The 27,776-nt window shown below is 47.7% G+C and overlaps 2 protein-coding genes across 6 annotated transcripts in view; one reads left to right on the forward strand and one right to left on the reverse strand.

Moving 5' to 3' along the window:
- The window catches only part of LOC310697487 (duodenase-1-like), a 167,352-nt gene that overhangs the window by 108,675 nt on the left and 30,901 nt on the right, over positions 1-27,776 (reverse strand). The window lies entirely within an intron of this gene.
- Positions 6,114-22,795, forward strand: LOC310697405 (guanine nucleotide-binding protein subunit alpha-15-like). Of its 5 annotated transcripts, none has more exons than XM_083484042.1 (8): positions 6,114-6,283; positions 11,265-11,885; positions 13,446-13,630; positions 14,832-14,986; positions 17,516-17,644; positions 18,770-18,899; positions 20,002-20,155; positions 21,271-22,795. In XM_083484042.1, the coding sequence occupies exons 2-8, from the start codon at positions 11,681-11,683 to the stop codon at positions 21,510-21,512; spliced, it is 1,200 nt and encodes a 399-aa protein (XP_083340168.1). In that variant the 5' UTR covers positions 6,114-6,283; positions 11,265-11,680; the 3' UTR covers positions 21,513-22,795. The 5 variants fall into 5 exon arrangements, with proteins under 5 accessions (XP_083340168.1, XP_083340171.1, XP_083340169.1 ...); XM_083484045.1 differs by having other exon boundaries at positions 6,169-6,283; positions 19,998-20,155; XM_083484043.1 differs by having other exon boundaries at positions 6,172-7,395.

Here is a 27,776-nt window from a genome sequence, read left to right on the forward strand (position 1 = left end):
AAAGCTACAGGGAACCAGGCAGAGGGCCTTCTCGGTAGTGGTGCCCGCCCTGTGGAACACCCTCCCATTAGATGTCAAAGCGATAAACAACTACCTGACATTCAGAAGACATCTTAAGGCAGCCCTGTTCAGGGAAGTTTTTAATGTATGATATTTTAGTGTTTTGGGGTTTCTATGGAAGCCGCCCAGAGTGGCTGGGGAAACCCAGCCAGATGGGTGGGGTACAAATAATAAATTATTATTATTATTCATCGGGTCCATTTGTCTACAAAGCAGGAATCTAAGGTAAAAGAACTGACAGATGACCCACCCAACCTCTGCTTAAAAACCTCCAAGAAGGAGAGTTTAGCACCTTCAGAGGAATCCCACTGTCAAACAGCTTTTGCCATCAGAAAGTTCTTCCTAATGTTTAGTGGGAATCTCCTTCCTTGTAAATCCATGCAAAGGAACTCATTCTCTGTGGTTCAGAGGGCGGGAATTATTTAGCCGGCTGCCAAGAATTAACCGCTGGGCGCTAGGTGTTATTTCAGTATTCTAAAATCATCATGATAAAAGTTTCTGGGAGGGATCCAAGATTCCCATTTCGAAATGGGAAAAGAGGATGCCTTTAGATGGAATACGGATCTCACTCGTGACACTAGAACAGTTTCCCCCCCTTCTGCCACCTCCATCCTATTTGCAAGCCAACTTGCGAACCATTCACCCCAACCCATCAGTGTGGTAGGGAGAGCTGAGCGGCTGTCCCCTCTCCCAATCGGGGCAAGCAAAAAGCTGGTGTAAGAGGGGGTGTTGGTAATGGGTCCCCCCCCCATTGGGCGTGTGGAGGGGAGATCTTAACGGGCAGAGCAAGATCTAGATGCCAAAATCTTCATGGCCTTCTTTCAAAGCTGTTGGCTTTGTTGCAGATCAGAGCACTTAAACCTGTTCTACCAATCTTTGTGTTTCTTGAATATTTTTGTATTTTCTCAGGCCTGCAACCATTCCAGATGTTTGGGAGTACAATCCCCCCCCCGCCTGCCAGCCCCAGCATCATATATCTGTGCTTCTTGGGGGCTGATAACCCAAAATATCTGGAAGGTATCTGGAAGGTTGACAAAGACTGACAGGGTGGGGTTGGGCAAAAGCAAGGGTCAGCAAACTTTTTCAGCAGGGGGCTGTCCCTCGGACCTTGTGGGGGGCCAGACTATATTTTGGAAAAAGGAATGAACGAATTCCTATGCCCCACAAATAACCCAGAGATGCATTTTAAATAAAAGGACACATTCTACTCATGTGAAAACACGCTGATTCCTGGACCATCCGCGGGCCGGATTGAGAAGGCGATTGGGCCGGATCCAGCCCCCAGGCCTTAGTTTGCCTACCCCTGGTCTAAAGTGTCTTAATTTGCATATATTTGAGTTGTCTTTTCCTTCTTTATAAAGGCCTGGTTTCTGACAAGCCACGAGATGTCACTAAGGAGCAGCAATTTCTTTTTTTGTTCACTTGAGACACTGGTGAGGCGTAGCGCAGCTCTCTAGGCAAAAGCGTTACAAGCATATAAGACTAGCCTTGTGGATCAGGCCAGTCTCCCATCATCGTCCGGCGTCCTGATCCCACAGTGGCCAACCAGATGCCCGTGAGAAATGAAAGATAGGCTTGAGAGCAACTCTCCCCTCCTGCAATTTCCAGCAACTGGTATTGGGGAGGGTTGCTGCTTCCAACTAGTAACCATTGACGCCCTTCTCCCCCCTGAATTTGCCCCATCTTCGAAAGCCACACTGTGGTCCAAGCCATCACTGCCTCCTGGAGGAGTGAGTTCCATAATTTTTAACAATGCACCTCACGAATCTTAGAACTGTAGGGACCATGAGGGTTGTCTAGTCCAGCCTCCTGCAAGGCAGAAAATTCGCCCAACGTGGGGCTCAAACCCAGAACCCCTGAGATTAAGAGTCTCGTGCTCTTACCAACTGAGCTACCTGGAGAGCCAAGAAGTCCTTCCTTTCATCCGCCCCAAACCTTCCAACATTCCACGAGTTCTAGAGGGACCTGAGACCCTCCCTGTCCGCAGACTGTCTCGCCAGAGTGGTGCATGCTCTGGTTATCTCCCGCTTGGACTACTGCAATGCACTCTCCATGGTGACCCGGAAACTGCAACTAATCCAGAATGCGGCAGCCAGACTGGGGACTGGGAGCGGCCACCGAGACCACATAACACCAGTCCTGAAAGACCTACATTGGCTCCCAGGACGTTTCCGAGCACAATTCAAAGTGTTGGGGCTGACCTTGAAAGCCCTAAACGGCCTCGGTCCAGTATACCTGAAGGAGTGTCTCCACCCCCATCGTCCAGCCCGGACACTGAGGTCCAGCTCCGAGGGCCTTCTGGCGGTTCCCTCCCTGCGAGAAGCGAGGTTACAGGGAACCAGGCAGAGGGCCTTCTCTGTAGTGGCGCCTGCCCTATGGAACGCCCTCCCAGCAGATGCCAAGGAAATAAGCAGCTATCCTGTTTTTAAAAGACATCTGAAGGCAGCCCTGCTTAGGGAAGTTTTTAATATTTAATGCTGTGTTGTTTTCAACAATTGTGAGCCGCCCAGAGTGGCTGGGGAAACTCAGCCAGATGGACGGGGTATAAATAATAAATAATAAATTATTATTATTATTATTCACTTTGTCCATGCCAGGCATCCTATAAACCTCGTATCATTTCGCCTCTTAACTCACCTTTTCTCTAAACAATAAATGTCTCCCAGCACTGCAGCCGCGCAGTCTCTTCCCGAACCGCTAGTGCATTTTGCACTTGGCTGCAGTTTTTTCCAGACCAAGCGCTAGGGAAGCCCTGCAAAGTGTCTCTGCTGCTGCTGCTGCAATCTAGCCCTGAGGTTGAATAGCTGGGGCAGAGCCCTGTTTTCACGAGGGCTGTGTTTTACCATTGCAGAAGACTTCCTTTCTTTCAAGGGGGATGAGAGAAAAGATCAGGGACATATACGGTAAAATAAAAACAGGCCCCATGTTACAGACAAGTTAAAAAAAGGGGGTCCGTAACGGCTGGAGACAAATGGCTTAGCCAGAGCAGGATGTTTGAAGTGTGCTTTCACAACAGAGGTTTTATAAAAATTATGAATGGCGTAGAGTGGGTTTCTAATGCCTTGGCCACAGTCCGGCCTGACGAAAGTGGCCAGCAAGAATTTTCGGAACCAGAGGAAAGGAAAAACTCTTCTTCGCCCAAGTGTAAATTGCAAAAAAGGTGGGTGGTCTGAACGCTGTGTGTTTTTGCTGCGCTTTCGGAGAGTGATGGACGACTCTCTACATACCCCTTCTTCCTTTCCCCGCTCTGTACTCTTAACCAGGAACGCAAATCCTCTAAACATTTGGGACTTCTTATAAACAGCCTGGGTGCGGAGAAGACAAGCACATCCAAGGACTCTGGTTCCTTCGTGTCCTCTGCAATACTAATATTTATCTTGGTCCTGCTGCCGCTGTTGCCGCAGGCTGGTTGTGTTTCCTGGGCGCGAGATGGCTGGGGTTTTTTTTGCAGGGAGGGCTTTGTCAGTTTCCTGGCAAGGGGTGAAGATGCTCGAGTTCAACGCCTTGTGTGGAAAGGGTTTTCTCTCCCCACCCCAGATCGCTTGACACTTTTCTGTTTCTGTGTCAAGCCAGCAGAGCAAAAGCCTCTCCGAAGACACCTAACTTGGCTGTGGTGGGTTAGGAACGTAGATGTCAGAATCCTTGGGCCACCGACACTGGCAGCAGCTCCTCCGGGTTTCAGAGAACAGACATTCCCAGTCCTTTTTTTAAAAAAATAATTTTAATTAACTGGCCAATCACATCAAATTAAATCATATCACATAAATTCCGAATTACAAAGCCAAATTTTAAATTTTGTTGGGGGGACCCATATTTCAAGATGCGAAGGGGAATTCTGATCATCTTCTTGCTGCTGCGTTAATGTCCCAATCAGTTCAAACAGAGTTCATAATTCTATCCCATCTTATCTTGCTGTTTCCACATCACATCTTGTTCATATATTTTCTCTTTTTTCTTTATGATCTCTTCTGATAAGCCGGTAAACACCAATAGAAATCATAGTCCTGTGTGAATTTTCCGTTCTTCCAATCCTCAAATCGAGATGGTTTCCATATATCATCTCCTTCATAGATAACATCGCTCTATCCATCATAGTCTCATAAAACTCAGGCATTCCCAGTCCTACACGGAACCGTAGATCTCTGGAGATGGAAGGGACCCCAGCGGTCATCTAGCCCAACCCCCTGCGATGCAGGAATCTCAGCTAAGGCATCCATGACAGATGGCTGCCCAACCTCTGCTTAAAAACCTCCAAGGAAGCAGAGTCCACCGCCTTCCTGGGAGGTTTTTAAGCAGAGTCCGTTCCACCATCAAACAGCTCCTACTGCCAGATCAGAAGGTCAGTGGTTCGAATCCCCCTGATGGGGTGAGCTCCTGTTGCTCTGTCCCAGCTCCTGCCAACCTGGCAGTTCGAAAGCACACCAGGGCAAGTAGATAAATAGGTCTTCTTCTTCTTCTTCTTTGGTGATCCCTCATAGCCAAGTAAGATTGTCTTCCATGAACACGGTTTTAACAGTGAGTCCGTAAGTGACTGTGGAGGCCAATTCTGGGTCCACACGTCCTTCCACAGTGGGAACATAAATAGATAAATAGGTACTGCTGCGGCAGGAAGGTAAATGGCGTTTCCGTGCGCTCTGGTTTTCATCACGGTGTCCTGTTGCACCAGAAGTGGTTTAGTTCTGCTGGCCACATGACCCGGAAAGCTGTCTGTGGACAAACACCAGCTCCCTGAAAGCGAGATGAGCACCGCAACCCCATAATCGCCTTTGACCTTTTACCTTTTACCTTTACTGCCAGAAAGCTCTTCCTGATGTTTAGTCAGAATCTTCTTTCTTGTAACTTGAAGTCACTGCTTCGGGTCCGACTCTCCAGAGCAGGAGAAAACAAGCATAGTCTGATGAAGATGTCTATTATTATTATTATTATTATTATTATTATTATTATTATTATTACACCACCCATCTGCTCCAGTCACTCTGGGCAGCTTCCAACACATATAAAAATAGCAATGAAACATTAATACTAAAAATCTAATCCAATATAAAAAGTCACAATAACTTTGAAATAAACAGCTTCTATCAAATAAAGCAATATTCAATAATCCATTATTGGATGCCTTATGAGGAACGGCTAAGGGAGCTGGGCATGTTTAGCCTGGAGAAGAGGAGGTTAAGGGGTGATATGATAGCCATGTACAAATATATAAAAGGATGTCCCATAGAGGAGGGAGAAAGGTTGTTTTTTGCTGCTCCAGAGAAGCGGACACGGAGCAATGGATCCAAACTACAAGAAAGAAGATTCCACCTAAACATGAGGAAGAACTTCCTGACAGTAAGAGCTGTTTGACAGTGGAATTTGCTGCCAAGGAGTGTGGTGGAGTCTCCTGCTTTGGAGGTCTTTAAGCAGAGGCTTGACAACCATATGTCAGGAGTGCTCTGATGGTGTTTCCTGCTTGGCAGGGGGTTGGACTCGATGGCCCTTGTGGTCTCTTCCAACTCTATGATTCTATGATTCATTAGAATCCAATAGTAAACAGTAAAATTAAACATCAGCAAATAACAGTTTACACTTATCAATTACAAAACAGAATTACTAATCTATCATCAATGTCTCCTCTCAATTCCCCCTTTACCAGGCTAAACATGCCCAGCTCCTTCAACCGTTCCTCATCAGGCTTGGTATCTGAAGGCTGAGTAGGTCAATTGGATATGACTTGGGTGTTTTTAATGCTTTTTGGGGTGTGTGTGCCATGAGCTTTATTTTCCTTGTACCTGGGTTGCTTTCGATTTAACCGTCATTTGCAATATATCATGCACGCCATAGGGAAATAAAATCAATGCCAACGCCCTTGTTCCTTATGCAGACGGGGAGTTGTGGGAATTCAAACGTACAGCGGGCGGCTGAGGTTTCGCAAGGTACCGAAAGAGGAAGGGGAACTCCTTCCCCACCACATTTTCAAAAACAAACCAAGCCCCGGGCCAGCAAAAGTGCAATTTCTGTTTGCCTTTTGCGAGCGAGAACTAGGGGGGAAGTTTTGTGGATTGGTACATCTCAGTTGGGGCGGTGAGCAAACAGGATGAGGCCTCCTCGCTAGGAGGAGACTTACCAGAAGGGAAAGTTCCCCTTGCAACCTTCTCGGTTCTTTTGCTGCAGAGAAAGCAGTTGGCAGGCCTCTCCTCTCCTCTCCAGGTCCATGTTGCGGCATTTCGGGAAGATAATTTAGGTAGTCCCCTTTCTGACCTCCTCTTCCTCTTGTCTGTCCTTTTCCTTACTGACCCTGACGTTCTGTGTTCTGTGTGTGGACCTTTTTTTTTGCAGATAGATCAGGTGCTGTTTGGAGCACAGGTGCGAAAACAGTCCCTGCCTGTTGTTGTTGTTGTTTAGTCGTTTAGTCAAGTCCGACTCTTCGTGACCCCATGGACCAGAGCACGCCAGGCCCTCCTGTCTTCCACTGCCTTCCGCAGTTTGGTCAAACTCATGCTGGTAGCTTCGAGAACACTGTCCCACCATCCCAACATCAGGGTCTTTTCCAGGGAGTCTTCTCTTCTCATGAGGTGGCCAAAGTCTTGGAGCCTCAGCTTCAGGATCTGTCCTTCCAGTGAGCACTCAGGGCTGATTTCCTTCAGAATGGAGAGGTTGGATCTTCTTGCAGTCCATGGGACTCTCCAGAGTCTCCTCCAGCACCAGAATTCAAAAGCATCCATTCTTTGGCGATCAGCCTTCTTTATGGTCCAGCTTTCACTTCCATACATCACTACTGAGAAAACCATAGCTTTTACTATATGGACCTTTGTGGGCAAGGTGCTTTTTAAGATGCTGTCCAGGTTTGTCATTGCTTTTCTCCCAAGAAGCAGGCGTCTTTTAATTTCGTGGCTGCTGTCACCATCTGCAGTGATCATGGAGCCCAAGAAAGTAAAATCTCTCACTGCCTCCATTTCTTCCCCTTCTATTTGCCAGGAGGTGATGGGCCCAGTGGCCATGCCTACGAAACAAAAACCAGAATTGTTTCAGGGGCATGTTCCTTGCCTGGGTGCAGGTGGACCTGCCACTCTCAGTTCCTCCTTTTCCCAAATCTTAAAATTCAGCTCCCTGCATTCCCACATCAGTTTCGCCTCGTTGGCCTTTTTAAGTCCTCGTGAAAATTCGGCAGCGTTTGAAGGGCCAATTTCTCCTTTTTGAAACGGGGAGGGAGCGTAGTTCAGGGACAGGACATGTGCTTTGAGTGCAGAAGGTTTGAACCCCAGCATCTCCAACTAGGAGCGAGAAAGACTCCTGTCTGAAACCCTGGAGAGCTTCTGCCAGTCAGTGCAGACAAGACCAATTCTCTGACTCAGGGTAAGTCATCTCTTTATATCCCAATTTTGCCCAAAAGCACATTTTTGCAAAGCAATTTCCCCTTTGTAGAATGCTTTTTTTAAATGCAATTTGCATCAAATGAGCATTTCCCCCTAATATATTCACTTTGCAAATACCTTGCTTGTTCGGAGAACGGTATTGCAAAATCCCGACAATGGCTGTGACAATGGTTGTGGTTCCGTTTTGCGTATTGTTTCAGAAGGTGTGGAGTAACCACAATACAGCCTTGAACTTTCTCCTCACTTCCCTTTTAATATTTATTTTTTAAAATGATTCCCCCAAATTATTACAGATGGAACCGAATCACTTTAATACGACGCCTTAAAATCAGGTTTCTGACTCCTGTCCATCATTTTCCTCCCATAGCCGAATCGTTTGTTTAGTGGCTGGTTGTGATCCTTCGCTTGCAATTAAACCATTCTTCCAGCTGCCCTCTTTTCCCTCCTTACAAACAGCACCTCTGCTGCATCTTATAAATTTAAAATCCAGTTTGCATATACATTTTAGTTCATGGGTGGGCAACTAAGGATCCGGCCCAATCGCCTTCTAAATCTGGACTGCGGACGGTCTGGGAATCAGCGTGTTTTTACATGAGTAGAATGTGTCCTTTTATTTAAAATGCATCTCTGGGTTATTTGTGGGGCATAGGAATTCGTTCATTTTTTATTTTATTTTTTCAAAATACAGTCCGGCCCCCCACAAGGTCTGGGGGACAGTGGACCGGCCCCCAGCTGAAAAAGTTTGCTGACCCCTGTTTTAGTTGCAGACCTGTTTGTGCTGTGAGAGTTCATTACTATCTTCCATTGTTCGGTTCCCTGCAATGTTTATCGGGATGGCACAAAGTCACATTCCATTCCTTCCGCTGTTTTCAGACTAGCTTACGAACGAACCACAGCCTCTGTGCTTCTCTTTTGTGACCTGCTTGCTGCTGCTTACAGCCCAAATCACGCTGCTCCCTTTGCCTCGACCCCGATTCCGTTTCTTTCCTTTTATTGACCTATAAAAAAATAGCTATATATTGCTGTTTGTAAACAACAAGCAGAGTGGTTTATAACAATCTTACATAAAACCGTACAATAAAAACCACGTCAAAATTAGTAGGCCTGACGGAATGGGGAAGTTCCCGGCAGGCAATATCTAAAATGCGATATCTAGTGGCAGAGTGTTCCACAGGACTCGGCCGTTGACACGGAAGGCTCTGTTTGTTGCTGTTAAATGAGCATTGCAGGGGTTTGGGCTAGATGACCTTTGGTTCCCTTCCAACTCTATGAGCCTCACCAACTTGGGGAACGGCCAGTGAAGCTCTTGCAGTTAATCTCAGGGATCTTCCTTCCTTCGGAAAAGCAGCTTTTACTTGCATGCAAATTGAATGGGTAAGCTCAATCAACCACAACTTTGTAGATTAACCAGCCGGAACTTGTGCGGTTAACCAGTCAATGAACCAGATTACTGGCCTTCTTCCAATTCCATGCAAATTAGCTACTGGGCTATGTTCAAGGAACTGGTTTTGACGTAAAGGTAAAGGTACCCCTGACTGTTAGGTCCAGTCCCGCACGACTCTGGGGTTGCGCGCCCATCTCGCTCTCAGGCCAAGGGAGCCGGCGTTTGTCCACAGACAGCTTTCCGGGTCATGTGGCCAGCAGGACTAAACCGCTTCTGGTGCAACGGGACACCGTGACGGAAACCAGAGCGCACGGAAACGCCGTTTACCTTCCCGCCAGAGTGGTACCTATTTATCTACTTTCGCTGGTGTGCTTTCGAACTGCTAGGTTGGCAGGAGCAGGGACTGAGAAATGGGAGCTCACTCTGTCAAGGGGAATCGAACCGCCAACCTTCCGATCGGCAAGCCCAAGAGGCTCAGTGGTTTAGACCACAGCGCCACCCGCGTCCCTTGCTTTTGACGTAGAAAACCCCGAAACACCAGGGAACCAGGATACCGGAAAGGTGGTCTCACCCCTTATAAACCCACTCAGTCTGCAGGTAAGGGCATCCTGCAGGTGCCATCGTATCAGGAAGTGCCTTGCGCGCATTGTAGAAAACCGGTCTTTCATGAAACGTTTCCAAATACCAGTTGCCAGAAACTTCAGGAAGGGAGAGAGTTGCTCTTCTTGCACTTAGGTCTTGCTTGTGAGTTAGAATCATAGAATCATAGAATCATAGAGTTGGAAGAGACCACAAGGGCCATCGAGTCCAACCCCCTGCCAAGCAGGAAACCCCATCAGAGCACTCCTGACATATGGTTGTCAAGCCTCTGCTTAAAGACCTCCAAAGTAGGAGACTCCACCACACTCCTTGGCAGCAAATTCCACTGCCAAACAGCTCTTACTGTCAGGAAGTTCTTCCTCATGTTTAGGTGGAATCTTCTTTCTTGTAGTTTGGATCCATTGCTCCGTGTCCGCTTCTCTGGAGCAGCAGAAAACAACCTTTCTCCCTCCTCTATGTGACATCCTTTTATATATTTGAACATGGCTATCATATCACCCCTTAACCTCCTCTTCTCCAGGCTAAACATGCCCAGCTCCCTTAGCCGTTCCTCATAAGGCATCGTTTCCAGGCCTTTGACCATTTTGGTTGCCAGAAGCGACATCTGGTTTGTTACTGTGAGAACAGAACGTAGGACTCGATGGGCTATTGCCCTGACCCACTGGCTTCTCCTTATTGTGGTAGCACCTTTGGAACTCCCTTCCCCATGAATTTAAGTCAGGCGCTATCTCTGTTCCTTTTTCGGCCCCTGCCAAAGACCTTCCTCTTCCAACAAGATTTCTAAGCTGAGATCTTCTCCAGACAAGACAGAGGTTTTTGGGGGACAGGAGGCGGGCGGGTGTGGAGGACTCCCTGGTCCTGAATGGGGTAACTGTGCCCCTGAAGGACCAGGTGCGCAGCCTGGGAGTCATTTTGGACTCACAGCTGTCCATGGAGGCGCAGGTCAATTCTGTGTCCAGGGCAGCTCCATCTGGTACGCAGGATGAGACCCTCCCTGCCCACAGACTGTCTCGCCAGAGTGGTGCATGCTCTGGTTATCTCCTGCTTGGACTACTGCCATGCGCTCTACGTGGGGCTACCTTTGAAGGTGACCCAGAAATGACAACTAATCCAGAATGCAGCAGCTAGACGGGTGACTAGTTGCTGCCACTGAGACCACATCATCGGTCCTGAAAGACCTACATTGGCTCTCAGTATGTTTCTGAGCACAGTTCAGTGTGTTGGTGCTGACCTTGAAAGCCCTAAACGGCCTCGGTCCTGTATACCTAAAGGAGCGTCTCCACCCCCATCGTTCTGCCCGGACACAGAGGTCCAGCTCCGAGGGCCTTCTGGCGGTTCCCTCCCTGAGAGAAGTGAGGTTACAGGGAACCAGGCAGAGGGCCTTCTCGGTGGTGGCACCCTCCCTGTGGAACGCCCTCCCATCAGATGTCAAGGAAATAAACAATGATACGACTTTTAGAAGACATCTGAAGGCAACCCTGTTTAGGGAAGTTTTTAATGTTTGATGTCTAAACATGTTTTTAATATTCTGTTGGGAGCCTCCCAGAATGGCTGGGGAAACCCAGCCATATGGCGGGGTATAAATAATAAGTTGTTGTTGTTGTGATGATGTCTGTATCTGCGTTGAAATTATTTTTAAGATGTTTGTACTGTTCTATCTCTGCTTGTCTGCTGCCCTGGGCTCCTTTGGGAAGAAAGGCAGGATATGAATTTTATAATTAAATAAAGATTATTTAAAAACCAACCAACCAACCACTTTGTTTGATAGAAAAAACTATGGGTGGAGGTGGAGGTGATTGTGAAAAAACAAAAGTGAACTGGGACTAACTTCCTTCCTTTTTAAAATCCTTTTCTCTTATCTGAAGAGAAACAATCCACACCTTGCTTTTAAAAGCTCCTGGATCACCTTGCGGTCGCTGGAAGGTGGATGCTGAGCGGAATGGAATTTACGGCGGTTGGGCACAGCTCCTACGAATGGCAGTGGAAACTTTCGCGAACAGTTAGCTGCCCGCGTGTCTGACCTCAGCCCAAGTATTTGCTTTCCTTCTCCATGGGCAACCTCTTGGATCCTACGATTCCCATGAGATCCCTCACCTTGCCAGCTATGGATCCTGGAAGGCTTCTGTGATCAAGCCTCTGGATTCCCTGTTCTGCTGAAACTTGATCTCGCACCATCTCTTCCTGGGTCCCTCCTCTAAGGAGGAGGGCTTGGACCGTGCACCCGTGGACATTTTTCTTACCAAACCTTCTGCATTTCAAAAAAAAAAAATTATTCGTGTGCATGCTTTTCATCACAGTGGGGTCTTTTCCATCTGGTCTGAGATTGGTAAGGGGGGACCCCATCTCACGTCCCGCCACAATGGTCTGGTGCATCTGCTTTCTCTCAGAGGAGGAGAAGAACGCCGTCGCCATAGATAAAGAAATCAACCGGCTTCTGCAGGAGCAAAAGAAACGAGATCGGTGGGAGCTGAAGTTGCTTTTACTCGGTGAGTAACTGCTCCTCGGACAAGGAGCTTGCTAGCTAGGTTGGGGAGAGGCTCAAGGCTTGAGTGATGGGCTTGGAGCAGGATCTAGCCTTCCACATTTTTTGGTTGTTTGTTTAGTCATTTAGTCGTGCCCGACTCTTTGTGACCCCCTGGACCAGAGCACGCCAGGCCCTCCTGTCTTCCACTGCCTCCCGCAGTTTGGTCAGACTCATGCTGGTAGCTTTGAGAACACTGTCCTACCATCTTGTCCTCTGTCATCCCCTTCTCCTTGCGCCCTCCATCTTTCCCAACATCAGGGTCTTTTCCAGGGAGTCTTCTCTTCTTGTGAGGTGGCCAAAGTATTGGAGCCTCAGCTTCAGGATCTGTCCATCCAGTGTGCATATCTTACCTTATAGAATAGGTTATTTTGTCACTGGCTTTGTTTTTCATTCAATTGCAAAATTCAGAAAAGTGCAAAGGACCCAGCTTATTTCTCTAATTTTAAGTTGCTTTAACCTGTTTTTAATTTTATGTTTTAATTGCTGCCACTTGCCCAGGGACCCTGGAGTGAAGGGCACATAAACAGTACTGATTATTGTTGTCGTTTAGTCGTGTCCGACTCTTCGTGACCCCCTGGACCAGAGAACGCCAGGCACTCCTGTCTTCCACTCCCGCAGTTTGCCAACACAGTACCGATACTACCACTAATTTTAAAAATCTCTTACTTTTCTGATCCGTATACACCCATCTGGGGTTGTTTAAGCTGAGTGAAATCCTTTTTGAAGTCTAGCTGAGACATATCAATATATATATATATATATATATATATATATATATATATATATATATGAATGAAAAATTGGGGAAATATGCTGCTGTGTCAATATTCTATTTAACTGTTTACCCATTTTGATCAGTCACAGTCCTGGAGTCTTAACTCCTCATAGGAAACTGTAAGTGATTTGGGCGTCCTTTAGCCTGAAAGGAGAGACGATTAAGAGACAATATGACACCCAGCTTTAAATCTGGGAAGGGCTGGAGCCGTGGATTGTAGTAAAAGTAAAGGTAAAGGGACCCCTGACCATTAGGTCCAGTCGTGACCGACTCTGGGGTTGCGGCGCTCATCTCGCTTTACTGGCCGAGGGAGCCGTTGTACAGCTTCTGGGTCATGTGGCCAGCAGGACTAAGCCGCTTCTGGCGAACCAGAGCAGCGCACAGAAACGCCGTTTACCTTACCGCCAGAGCCGTACCTATTTATCTACTTGCAGTTTGACGTGCTTTCGAACTGCTAGGTGGGCAGGAGCAGGGACCGAGCAACGGGAGCTCACCCCGTTGCGGAGATTCGAACCTCCAACCTTCTGGTCGGCAAGTCCTAGGCTCTGTGGTTTAACCCACAGCGCCACCCGCGCCCCTAGCTGCTACCTTAGTAGGAGTCAAATACCACTGGTACATCGGACCCTATTTTTCATACCCCACTTTGAGGAGTTTTTTAAAAGAAAAATAAACAACCAGCGTGTGGGTGTTGGTGGGTGGGTGTAATGAAAGGAAAGGAAAAAATAAGAGCTGTGGGATTTCTTTTAGGTACCGGAGAGAGTGGGAAAAGCACCTTCATCAAACAGATGAGAATAATCCATGGCTTGGGCTATACGGAGGAAGACTGCAAAGAATTTGCCAAAGTGGTTTATCAGAACATCTTCATGTCCATCCAGGCTATGGTCAAGGCTATGGAGGTTCTCCAAATCTCCTACGCCCAGCCGGAAAATGCGGTGAGTAGTCCGACGGCACGGGAAGAGGAACCCACGGGGTGAGACCAAAGCATTGAGGTTGAATCCTGACATGACCAAAGTACTGTTTTGGGGGGACAGGGAACATACAGGACACCCTGGTCCTGAATGGGGCAACTGTGTCCCTGAAGGACCAGGTGTACAGCAGGGGGGTAATTTTGGACTCACAGCTGTCCATGGAGGCGCAGGTCAATTCTGAGTCCAGGGCAGCTCCATCTGGTACGCAGGATGAGATCCTCCCTGCCCATGGACTGTCTGGCCAGAGTGTTGCATGCTCTGGTTATCTCCCGCTTGGACTACTGCCATGCGCTCTATGTGAGGCTACCTTTGAAGGTGACTTGGAAATGACAACTAATCCAGAATGTGGCTACCAGACTGGTGACTGGGAGCTGCCACTGAGACCATATAACACCGGTCCTGAAAGGTAAAGGACTTCTGGACGGTTAAGTCCAGTCAAAGGCGACTATGGGGTTGTGGCGCTCATCTTGCTTTCAGGCCGAGGGAGCTGGCGTTTGTCCACAGACAGCTTTCTGGGTCATGTGGCCAGCAGTACTAAACTGCTTCTGGCGCAACAGGACACCGTGGCGGAAACCAGAGCGCACGGAAACGCCATTTACCTTCCCGCCGCAGCGGTACCTATTTCTCTACTTGCGCTGGTGTGCTTTCGAACTGCTAGGTTGGCAGGAGCTGGGACAGAGCAACAGGAGTTCACTCTGTTGCAGGGATTTGAACCGCCAACCTTCCAATCAGCAAGCCCAGGAGGCTCAGTGGTTTAGACCACAGCGCCATTTGCGTCCCCATACGATGTAAGAGATAAAAGAAGTAAATGCTTTTCTCTTACCAGAAGCTGCCCAGAAGGAAACTTCCTTCTTTAACAAACGTGTTACGGTCGAATCAAAATAAATACAGCGGTGCCTTGGTTTACGAACTTAATCCATTCCGGAAGTCTGTTCTTAAACCAAAGCGTCCTTAAACCAAGGCGTGCTTTCCCATAGCAGCGGGGGATTCAATTTACAAATGGAACACGTCCAACATGTTCTGATTCCAAGGCCAAGCTCACAAACCAAAACCCCTACTTCCGGGTTTGCAGCGTTCTTAATGCAAGTTAAACTAAGCTGTTCTTAAACCAAGGTACCACTGTAACAACAACAATATTACATTACGTTATTCTCTCTGCTTCTAGCAAAATGCTCAGCTGCTGATGGCTGTGGATACTTACAAAATGAAGGAGATGGATGCGCGCCATGCAAGGATGATCAAAAGCCTGTGGAGAGATGGCGGGATCCGAACCTGCTACCAGAGGCGAAGCGAGTACCATTTGCTGGATTCCACTTTCTAGTGAGAGAATTTGCGTCTGCCGCTTAAGGACGGGCAAATCTGTCGGGTTTCCGGGTGGTGGGTTGCACCCAGTCTTATCCTACTCAGAGTAGATGCATTTGGGTTGCTTGCAACTAAGTTCTGTTTAGAGCAGATCCACTGGAATAATTGAACTGCCTTTCTCCCAGAACCAGGACTCCTTAGATGATCCTTGGAGTCCATTTCCAATTCTACAATTCTATGATTCAAACTTACAAGATTCAGGCTTACAAGAATCGAAGCAAACATAGACAAAAACACAGAATGCTTAAAAACAAATCAACGATAGTAGTTAAAAAGTAATCAAAATATAATGGAAATTAAACAACAGAAAATCTATGAAATCTAGTAAAAAACACCGCCAACAACAACCTGTGCAGCACTATCAAAAGCCCTCAGTTGGTTAGGTAAGGTTAAAGGGACCCCTGACCATTAGGTCCAGTTGTGGCCGACTCTGGGGTTGCGGCGCTCATCTCGCTTTACTGGCTGAGGGAGCCGGCGTACAGCTTCCGGGTCATGTGGCCAGCAGGACTAAGCCGCTTCTGGTGAACCAGAGCGGCAGACAGAAACACCGTTTACCTTCCCGCTGGAGTGGTACCTATTTATCTACTTGCACTTTGACGTGCTTTCGAACTGATAGGTGGGCAGGAGCAGGGACCGAGCAACGGGAGCTCACCCCATCGCGGGGATTCAAACTGCCAACCTTCTGATTGGCAAGTCCTAGGCTCTGTGGTTTAACCCACAGCGCCAACCACGTTGGTTAGAGTATGAGACTCTAAATCTTAGGGTTGTGGGTTCAAGTTTCACGTTGGGCAAAAGATTTGTGCATATATACAGCCTCGGCCCACCCCCATCGTCCAGCTCAGACACTGAGGTCCAGCTCTGAGGGCCTTCTGGCGGTTCCCTCCCTACCTGTACCCAGAACAAACTCAGTTGGTCTCTAAGGTGCTACTGGACAATTTTTTAAATTTAACCATTAACTGTTAGGCTCTCTGCAGCTCTTGCTTAGCTTTGACAGACGCACCACGCTAATTTCCTTTTTTATATAATATTTTTTATTAATTTTATCATATAAATTACCGGTATAAAATGTACCACAAAACTTTTCACTTATACAATCTTTTTAGACTTCCATCAGCACCTCTGATCCACTGTTTTAACCACTTCTTATGCATTTCTTAACTTTATATTGCCTTTACATCTCTTAACAAATCATCCTCCCCCTTGTCCATTTTTACAATACTTCTAATAATACTCCTCACAAAACTTCTTGCAACCCTACAAACGTCATCTGTTCTTCACAATTAATTTTCAAATAGTCCGTAAATTTACTCCAGTCTTCCGTGAATTTCTGGTCTCACCGGTTTCAAATCCTTCCTGTTAGTTTATCTAATTCTGCATAGTCCATTAACTTCATCCTCCATTCTTCAATCGTCGGTAACTCTTCTTGCTTCCATTTTTGGGCCAATAATATTCTTGCTGCTGTTACTGCATATAAAAAGAGCTTACATTCCTTTCTATTTATGTCACTCCCCACAATGCCCAGTAAAAATGCTTCTGGTTTCTTTATAAATGTATATTTCAACATTTTTTTCAACTCATTATATATCATCTCCCATAAGCATTTCGCCTTTTTACATTCCCACCACATGTGATAAAATGTTCCCTCTTTTTCTTTACATTTCCAACATTTATTACTGACTTTATACATTTTCGCTAACTTGACAGGTGTAATATACCATCTATACATCATTTTCATCACATTTTCTTTTAGGGCATTGCATGCAGTAAATTTTAAACCTTCCTTCCATAATTTCACCCAATCACTCAGCTGTATATTATACCCAAAATCTTTGGCCCAGTGAATCATAACCGACTTAACCTCTTTGTCCTTCAAATGCCATTCAAGCAGCAATTTAAACATTTTAGACAAAATTTTTGCATCATTACTTAATATCTCTAATTCAAACTTTGATCCACTTTCATCAAATCCTTTTTCTTTAGAGTCTTGTTTAAACATTCCGTTGACCTGGCGATAGTGTAACCAATCATTAACATATTCTTTAATTTCTTCATATTGTTTCAGTTTCCATTTACTTCCTTCCAGATATATTAATTTCCCATATGTTATCCATTTCCCACTCATGTTGACCTTTTTTACACTCATCGCTTCTAATGGAGATAACCAATGTGGTGTTTTTCGTTCCAATAGTTTTTTATACCTATCCCAGGTTTCTATTGGAGATCTTCGAAATATATGGCTTCCAATTCCTTTATGGACTTTTGTCTTATTATACCATAAATATGCATGCCACCCAAATCTGTTATCATAACCTCCTAAATCCCGCAATTCAGTATTTTCTAATTCCATCCATTCCTTCAACCAACAGAGGCAAGATGCTTCATAATATAATTTCAAATCTGGCAGGGCGAAGCCTCCTCTTTCTTTAGTAAGTGATCTTCCCATTTCCATGTACAATTTAAACAACTATCCTTAACGTGCCTTTGCAGCTTCCTGTCCAACCTGGACCGCATTGCAGCGGCAGGGTATGTGCCAAGCCCCCAGGACATCCTGAGGACGCGGGTGCCGACGACGGGCATCAACGAGTACTGCTTTTCGGTGCAGAAGGTGAGGCTCAGGTGAGCAAAACCGGGAGCGGGATCTGAAGCCATGCACCCTTGATGGCTTCGACTGGCCGGCTAAACCAGGTGAGAGATGCCAATGGGTCTCAAAGCCTCGTAGTTGATCTCTGCTGAAATGAGTGTAGCGGCAAATTCAGAAGGGCAAAGTCCCTTTGTGATGGTCACAACCTAGCCCTATCTCATGGCCCCCTTCTAAGATTATACAACTTCATCAGACGCCGCCTCCACTACAACAATAACCTTAGTTGGGTACAACTTCATATATACTCGTGTGTGTGTGTGTAATTTTTATTAAATTATTTTACAATTTACTCATTTAAACCACAGAGCCTAGGGCTTGCTGATCAGAAGGTTGGCGGTTCGAATCCCCGCGACGGTGTGAGCTCCCGTTACTCGGTCCCTGCTCCTGCCAACCTAGCCGTTCGAAAGCACAGCAAAGTGCAAGTAGATAAATAGGTACCACTCTGGCGGGAAGGTAAACAGCGTTTCCGTGCGCTGCTCTGGTTCACCAGAAGCGGCTTAGTCATGCTGGCCACATGACCCGGAAGCTGTACGCCGGCTCCCTCGGCCAGTAAAGCGAAATGAGTGCCGCAATCCCAGAGTCGTCCACAACTGGACTTAACGGTCAGGGGTTCCTTTACCTTTAAGACTTCCCTTCTTCTCTTTCCATGGTTCATTGTACATTTCATAAATCCCTGCACATTTTACAAAAACTAAACCATTCAGTATTCCGTTATTGCATCCATCAAAACCTATTTACACTGTTGAATTTATATTAATGCTTCCAACGTTTTCAGGTGTACACAATTCCCTCCCCCAATATATTCAATAAATGTTTTCCCATCTTCTCTAAAGGCATGCTCTTATTCTAAGTCTGTGAGCTGTGCATATTCTGTCCGCTTAAGTTGCCATTCTTCTTTGGTTGGGACCTCGCTCGTTTTTGGGCTAACGAATCACGGGCCACAGTAGTGGCATACATAAATAAACTTTTTTGACACCTTTTTTTCGACAACTTCTATATCGGTTTCATTAGGGCAGGGGTGGAGGTGACCTTAAACCCAGCAGCGTGAATATCTGTAGCCGCCCAGAAGCCAAAAAACCATGATCTCCCTTTCTGTGCAGGATCGTTGATGTAGGCGGGCAGAGATCGGAGCGCCGTAAGTGGATCCACTGCTTTGAGAATGTGATTGCCCTGATCTACTTGGCTTCTCTCAGTGAATATGACCAATCTCTGGAGGAGAACACAAGCGAAGTAAGGAGGGGGGTTTTTATAAAATGCATGTACATTTCCCTGTGTGTTTTTGTGTGTGCTGAAATCAAGTTTTAAGATCAGAAGAAGAGCAGGCCAAGGGAGGGAGTTCTGCAGTTCTGCCTCCTGCATCAGGGAGTTCCGCAGTTTACCGTATTTTTTGCTCTATAAGACTCACTTTTTCCCTCCTAAAAAGTAAGGGGAAATGTGTGTGCGTCTTATGGAGCGAGTGCAGGCTGCGCAGCTATCCCAGAAGCCAGAACAGCAAGAGGGATTGCTGCTTTCGCTGCGCAGCGATCCCTCTTGCTGTTCTGGCTTCTGAGATTCCGAATATTTTTTTTCTTGTTTTCCTCCTCCAAAAACTAGGTGCGTCTTGTGGTCTGGTGCGTCTTATAGAGCGAAAAATACGGTAATTTGCAGGTGAGGCATCACAACTCCTGGCAGATCCAACCTACCTCACTGCTGCCTACTCACTGCCACCCTCCAAGGCCAAAGTTGGGCATTTAGGGAAAACTGCTGTCTGGCCAGATCAAGATGCCACTCTGTCCAGGTTTAAAAACTGGCCAGGGCCTCCAAGCGTTAGATTTTATGCCCATATGTGGTGCTGTGGGTTAAACCACAGAGCCTAGGACTTGTCGATCAGAAGGTCAGCGGTTCGAATCCCCGCGACGGGGTGAGCTCCTGTTGCTCGGTCCCTGCTCCTGCCAACCTAGCAGTTCAAAAGCACGTCAAAGTGCAAGTAGATAACTAGGTACCACCCTGGCGGGAAAGTAAACGGCGTTTCCGTGCGCTGCTCTGGTTCGCCAGAAGCGGCTTAGTCCTGCTGGCCACATGACCCAGAAGCTGTACTCCGGATCCTCGGCCAATAAAGCAAGATGAGCGCCACAACCCCAGAGTCGTCCGCGACTGGACCTAATGGTCAGGGGTCCCTTTACCTTTTTATGCTGATTTAAGCTTCTCATGTCCTTTTGTGAAGGGGAGGATCCTTTTCTCTGAATCCCTGCTGCTTCTGGGCAGGGAAGGCATGACTGAGTGAGAGGCCTGATTCCTTGCAAGTGTTCCTAAGTACTTTCTTTTCCCTTCTTCCTCCACTTCCACGAGTTAGAACCGGATGAGGGAGAGTCTCGACCTCTTCAGAACCATCCTGGAGCTTCCGTGGTTCTGGAATACCTCCATCATCCTTTTCCTCAACAAGGTGGACATCCTGGAGGAGAAGATCCTGAGCTCCGACCTGGATGCTTATTTCCCAAGTTTCCCAGGTAATACTTCCCCCTCCCTCCAGCCAACTAGTGCAGAGTCCGGCATCCTCAAGCATCAGTTATGGACCTGGGAGATTAAGATTCAAATCCTGACCTAGCCATGAAACACACTGGGTGACATGATGGGATCAGCTCTCCCATTGCTCTGTCCCAGCTCCTGCCAACCTAGCAGTTTGAAAGCACACCAGTGCAAGTAGATAAATAGGTATTGCTGTGGCGGGAAGGTAAACGGCATTTCCGTGCACTCTGGTTTCTGTTACAGTGTCCTGTTGCGCCAGAAACGGTTTAGTCCTGCTGGCCACATGACCTGGAAAGCTGTCTGTGGACAAATGCTGGCTCCCCTGGCCTGAAAGCGAGATGAGCGCCGCAACCCCATAGTCGCCTCTGACTGGACTTAACTGTCCAGGGGTCCTTTACCTTTTGCACACCTGTGACGTTGCATGTCTTTCTCATGCTCAGGAGGAGCCTGCCATTGACACTGAGCTAATAATAAATAATATAATAATAATAATAATAATAATTTATTATTTATACCCCGCCCATCTGGCTTGGGTTTCCCCAGCCACTCTAGGCGGCTTCCAACAAAACACTAAAATACAATAACCTATTAAACATTCAAAGCTTCCCTGAACAGGGCTGCCTTTAGATGTCTTCTAAAAGTTTGGTAGTTGTTGTTCTCTTTGACATCTGGTGGGAGGGAGTTCCACAGAGCGGGCGTCACCACCCAGAAGGCCCTCTGCCTGGTTCCCTGTAACTTGGCTTCTCGCAGCGAGGGAACCGCCAGAAGGCCCTCGGTGCTGGACCTCAGTGTCCGGGCAGAAAGATGGAGGTGGAGGTATATTGGACCGAGGCCGTTTAGGGCTTTAAAGGTCAGCACCAACACTTTGAATTGTGCTCGGAAACGTCCTGGGAGCCAGTGTAGGTCTTTCAAGACCGGTGTTATATGGTCTCGGCGGCCGCTCCCAGTCACCAGTCTAGCTGCCAGTGCTCAGAGATTCAGCCTCCTTTGCCCCCTCAATATTGGGCAAGCTGAACTCCCAATATTGAGGGGTCTGACAGCACCACTGCCCCCTAGCGCTGGCACACCTGAAGGCTATCTCCTTGTATTTTCCCAGGCCCCAAGCGAGACGCTCACGCGGCCAAGCAGTTCATCCTTGAAATGTACATGGACATCTTCAGGAAGTTATTGGTCCCTGGCGGCGACTTCGGAGGGTGTCCTTCCGGCGACATCCACAGGCCACGGATCCTTTACTTCCACTTCACCTGTGCCACGGACACACAGAACATTGGCACGGTTTTTGAGGACATTAAGGACGCGGTCCTGGCCGCCTACCTTGATGAGTTCAACCTGGTCTAGAAGGGTCTTGCGGACACTTCTAAAGGATCCCAATGACTCTACCCGTTTGCCTTAGAGGAGGCCTGGCGCATGGAATGTGAAACCGGCAGCTCTAAAGGCCCGTTTTAAAACGCCGGCGGGCACCGAGATCTGTCCAGCAGCATCACCCCTTGGGAATCCCAAAGGTGGGGGGGCGGACCTGGCTATTGCAGGCTGAGACCCGCTCCATTCAAAAGGGATTTCAAAACCCTGTGCTTTTTGGCCACCTTGCATAGCTGTCAAGCGTCCCTTATTTGGCGGGAAAGTCCCTTATCCCAGCGCCGTGTCCCGCTGCTGTCCCTTATTGATGATGTCCCTTAAATTTCCCAGTTTTCAAAGGAAGCAGCTCCTCTCCCTCCCTCCCTGCCGGCCAGGGAGGAGGGAGGCTCCAACTGGGTTGCTTGGCTGCGTTGCTCACCCAATAAGGAGTCTGAGAACGACTGGGGGGGTGGAGCTTGCATGCCTTGTGCCAATCAGATCGGCCGCATTGCCTGGGGACTCGCATTTGCTCAGTGCTTCCCAGCGGAGAGGTGACGGTGGTTTTCCTTGCTGCATCCCCTTTGCCGGGTTGCTGCGCTGTGGGAGCCACCGCTTGAGGCTTCGTTTGGCTGCTGGCTGGGCTTTCTGCCTTTGGCTCGGAGGGGCTCAGAAGTTGAACGTACCTGTGCTTGGAAAATCCCTTATTTTGGCTACTGATCCCTTATTTTCAAGGCTGCTGGTCCCTTATTTTCAAATCTGTAAGTTGACAGCTATGCCACCCTGATGAAAAGAGAAACGGGAGCAGAAATCCTCGGTCTCTGCTTCCTGGTCCCATGTCCGATACACCTCCCAGCCGACAGTATCAGTATTGGCTGTTGCTTCCAGTCCACGGACAATATGTGGTTGGTGAGGGCTGGATCTGTACGTTTCAGGAAAACGCGTTGTAAAGCTCATAATGGGAAAATTGCCAGAGGATCGGACTCTACAGCGCCATCTGGTGCCACAATGTTATAACGCTGAAAACAAAACAAAGCATCGATGTACCTGAGTCCTAGGCCTTGACTCCAGCTAACTTCCTGAGGCAGCGTTCACACAGCCATTTGTTCCGTTCCCCTGCTTATTTCTGCACCATATTCGAGCTTTCGCACAACATGAAACCGCTTCCGGAAACGGAACACGGTGGAGGTTTAGCTCTCGCTTCCGTGTTATCTGCTCCAGAAACGACCTGTTTGCAGCCCCACCAGCCCAGGAAAATTGCAGGTGTAAAGTGACAGAATCTGGGGCAGTATATTGGTTTTCTTCCTACTTTTTTTGGGGGGGGGGAATCATGGGGGAGCAGAAGCCGGCATGTGCAGAAAGAGTGCCCTTTTCTTCTTGCAACCTGGACAAATCTGTCAAATCGGGTCTATATTTCTCCCTGAATCTTAATTTCACTTCTTCACAATTTGCAGTTTGCGGAGCACGCTGTGTTTATTTTCCAGATCCTCCTGTGATAGGTCTGCCAGCGTCTTAGTGCAAATTTCTCCTCAATAAACACATTTTTTTGTACGCATCTTTTTTTTTTACTCACATACACCTTTTTGCAAGCAATATTAAAATGCACACAGAATCGTATTTCTCCTCCATTTATAGCAGGGCTTCGGGGAGAGACCCAGCTGGTGCAAACTGCTGTGTGTGAGCCAGTGCGGTGTAGTGGTTAAGAGCGGTAGTCTCGTAATCTGGTGAACCGGGTTCGCTTCCCCACTCCTCCACCTGCAGCTGCTGGGTGACCTTGGGCCAGTCACCCTTCTCTGAAGTCTCTCAGCCCCACTCACCTCACAGAGTGTTTGTTGTGGGGGAGGAAGGGAAAGGAGAATGTGAGCCGCTTTGAGACTCCCTAGGGTAGTGATAAAGCGGGATATCTAATCCAAACTCTTCTTCAAACTCTGCTGTGGCTGTTGATGGGGACATAAGTCGTGCTCAAAAGCTTGCACTGGGTGCCCGTATGCTACCAAGCCAGGCTCAAGGTTCTTGCAGGTGGCGCTGTGGTCTAAACCACTGAGCCTCTTGGGCTTGCCGATTGGAAGGTTGGCGGTTCAAATCCCCGCGATGGAGCGAGCTCCCGTTGCTTGGTCCCAGCTCCTGCCAACCTAGCAGTTCGAAAGCACACCAGCGCAAGAAGATAAATAGGTACCGCTGCGGCGGGAAGGTAAACGGCATTTCCGTGCGTTCCTGTTTCCGTCACGGTGTCCCGTTGCGCCAGAAGCGGTTTAGTCCTGCTGGCCACATGACCTGGAAAGCTGTCTGCGGACAAACGCCGGCTCCCTCGGCCTGAAAGTGAGATGAGCGCCACAACCCCAGAGTCGCCTTTGACTGGACTACTTTGCATTTGCCTTTACCAAGGTTCTTGAATCAAGGCCCTTAACAACGTGGGGGTGTATGGGGTGTTAGGGAAGGGGTAGTACCTCTGGTGGAGGCATATAGTGGTACCTCGGGTTACATACTCTTCAGGTTACAGACTCCACTAACCCAGAAATATTACCTCGGATTAAGAACTTTGCTTCAGGATGAGAACAGAAATCGTGCTCCGCTGGCACACCAGCAGCAGGAGGCCCCATTAGCTAAAGTGGTGCTTCAGGTTAAGAACAGCTTCAGGTTAAGAACAGACCTCCAGAACGAATTACCGTATTTTTTGCTCTATAAGACCCACTTTTTCCCTCCTAAAAAGTAAGGGGAAATGTGTGTGCGTCTTATGGAGCGAATGCAGGCTGCGCAGCTATCCCAGAAGCCAGAACAGCAAGAGGGATTGCTGCTTTCGCTGCGCAGCGATCCCTCTTGCTGTTCTGACTTCTGAGATTCAGAATATTTTTTTTCTTGTTTTCCTTCTCCAAAAACTAGGTGCGTCTTGTGGTCTGGTGCGTCTTATAGAGCGAAAAATACGGTAAGTTCTTAACCCGAGGTACCACTGTATTGTGCTCCACCTGGGGTAGTTTGTCCATCTTTGGTCCCCGCCTTGCAATCAGCTCTCACCCGCGGCTCCCAGAAGCTGTCAGCATGCAACAGCGGCCACAATCCCTGGAACGGCTTTGACTGGCTGGCTAAACTAGATGAGGGCAGCCGGTGGGTCTCCAACGCTCAGTGAGTTAGGGGCTTCCCTTGCATGTGAAGACAGGCTCTGGTGGATTGAGTGGACGAGACGAAGAGTGTGCCCAACGGCCAAGAAGGCAGTTTCTGCATGAGCTGTAGTGGCAAATGAGGAGCAACCTGGGAAAGTAGTCCATCGAGAAGGAAAGCACTGGTTCTAAACCTCTGCCACCTTGCAGGTGAGGCAGCTCAGGAGTAAACCCTACACAAATCTGGAGTGGGGTCCTGCAGCCAAGCCCCTTGCTCTGCTTTCCTTTCTTTGCCCATCTTCGAGGCTGAGAGGCGGGGTCTTCTCGTCTCATTTCATTTTCGTTTTTTAATTTGTATACTGTCTTTCTATCTTACTGTATTCAAGGCGGTTTACAAGCTGAAGAAACAAAAAATGTACCGTATTTTTTGCTCTATAAGACTCACTTTTTCCCTCCTAAAAAGTAAGGGGAAATGTGTGTGCGTCTTATGGAGCGAATGCAGGCTGCGCAGCTATCCCAGAAGCCAGAACAGCAAGAGGGATTGCTGCTTTCACTGCGCAGCGATCCCTCTTGTTGTTTTGGCTTCTCAGATTCAGAATATTTTTTCTTCTTGTTTTTCTCCTCCAAAAACTAGGTGTGTCTTGTGGTCTGGTGCGTCTTATAGAGCGGAAAATACAGTGGTGCAAATGAGCTCATGAGTTCTGGTTGTGCCAACTAGAAGGGAAGGAGAAGGAGGAAAAGAGGCTGGTGGAATTATCTCAAATGGATGCTTTGCTTGCCAAGGGGAGAGAGAGACGTCTGGTGTTTAATTGTCCATCGCAAAGACTTTTTAAAAAATTATTATTAAAAAACAACAACCACTGTGCATTTGATTCCTCTTCCTTGCTTAAAACGGCAATCAGATAGATGATTCGTGTGGTTTGATATTGGCAGGTCCCCAACCGCCGCTGAGAAACGTGCCAGACTGAGAAACTGCTCCAGTAGGAGCATAACCTTCAAAGCCCTATACGGTCTAGGACCCTGGTACCTACGGGACCGCCTCTCCTGGTATGCCCCACAGAGGAACTTATGGTCTTCAAATAAAAACATCTTGGAGGTCCCAGGCCACAGAGAGGTTAGGCTGGCCTCAACCAGAGCCAGGGCTTTTTCGGCTGTGGCCCCGATCTGGTGGAACGCTCTGCCACAAGAGACTAGGGCCCTGCGGGACTTGACATCTTTCCGCAGGGCCTGCAAGACGGAGCTGTTCCACCAGGCCTTTGGCCAGGGCACAGCCTGACTCCCTCCTTTGGCAGTCCTCACAGAACTCTAGCCCAATGGTTGCCATCAATTTGATTTGAATTAATTTTATAATGAAATGATTTTAGAATGTTGTGTTATTTTATTGATGTTAGTTGCCCTGAGCCCGGCTTCGGCTGGAGAGGGCGGGATATAAATAACAAATTTTTTTTTTTATTATTATTATTATTATTATTATTATTATTATTATTACACCCTCTCCTAACACCCCATACACCCTAGAGAGAAGCGTACTGGGGACAGACTAAAAGACAGAAGGATGTGCAGGGGAGAAAGGGGGAATGATAACAGCCCTCAACCAAATCTGCTTTGTGTAGTTGGTTTTTCTGAAACCATACAGCATGGTTGCAAACACCCCTCTCCACTTTTTAAAGTGGAAAAGCTGGGAACTGAACTGGGGACCTTCTGCCTTGTTCTTGTTGTTGTGGTTTGAATTTATATACTGCCCTATACCTGGTGGTCTCAGAGAGGTTCACAAAAAAGCTCACAACGTATATAATCAGAATAAAAACAACCACCCAATATCATCTCCCCAGAAAATAGCCACATTTTAAAAGGGTAAAGGTAAAGGGACCCCTGACCATTAGGTCCAGTCGTGGACGACTCCGGGGTTGCGGCGCTCATCTCGCTTTATTGGCCGAGGGAGCCAGAGTACAGCTTCCGGGTCATGTGGCCAACATGACTAAGCCACTTCAGGCGAACCAGAGCAGCGCACGGAAACGCCGTTTACCTTCCCGCTGGAGCGGTACCTATTTATCTACTTGCACTTTGATGTGCTTTTCGAACTGGTTGGCAGGAGCAGGAATTGAGCAACGGGAGCTCACCCCGTCTCAGGGATTCGAAACGCCGACCTTCTGATCAGCAAGTCCTAGGCTCACTGGTTTAACCCACAGCACCACTCGCATCCCTGTTGCTGTATGTAGGTTGTATTTTATTTGTTTTTTATCTTATATTTTGGAAATGTACATCCAGGGTTTTTTTCCTTTAATTTTTTGGGGGGCCCGCAAGAGAGCAGGGCCCTAAGCTATAGCTTGTTTAGCTTATACGTAAATCCGGCACTGCCAACTTGGAGGCTATGCCCAGCAATGGAGTATGAAGTAGGCAAACAAAGAGGAGTCCCGAAGCCCGTTTAGGGGTTCTGCCCATCCTCGCTAGCAGGAAAAACCAGGTAACGAAAGCGGTTATGTGGGAGACTTCAGGGCGCCCTATTGATTCAGCAAAGATCGCCTCTCTCTCCACCCAGCACAGATCCCTCCATCATTTAATCTGCCCAAAGTATAACAGACTTTTAACCACCAGTTCTGCGTGGAAAATGGCAGATAATGCCAGCTAAAAGCTAATCACCAGCCCCTTGTCGTTTATCAAGCAGCTCATGGCATTATCTCCATCATTCAGTTTGAACAGTCATCTGACGGCAGGACCTCCTTTGCCTCCCCTGCTACAATTAAGGTCATCTCCTGCCGGAAGGCCACTAAGCTATCAGAGAGTTCTTAGAAAGGGAAGGTACATGAGAACATGATAAGATGAGCCCGGGGGCTGGATTAGGCCAAAGGGGTCCTATCAACCTATCCGGACAATGGCCAACCAGAAGTTCCAGCGCTGGGGAACCCGCAAACAGGATTTGCATACAAGAGCAACTCTCCTCCTCTGTGATTTAAGAAGTGTGATGGCCTCCTGTTATGTACTGAGTTGAATAGGATCCAAAATGCAGCAGTCTGATTGGTCCTAGAACAATAGGATCCAAAATGCAGCAGTCTGATTGGACCTAGAACAATAGGATTCAGAATGCAGCAGTCTGATTAGTCCTAGAACAATAGGGTCCAGAATGCAGCAGTCTGATTGGTCCTAGAATAATAGGATTCAGAATTCAGCAGTCTGA

The sequence above is a fragment of the Podarcis liolepis genome (genome assembly GCF_965112155.1).
Source record: "Podarcis liolepis genome assembly, chromosome: 18".
NCBI lineage: Eukaryota > Metazoa > Chordata > Lepidosauria > Squamata > Lacertidae > Podarcis > Podarcis liolepis.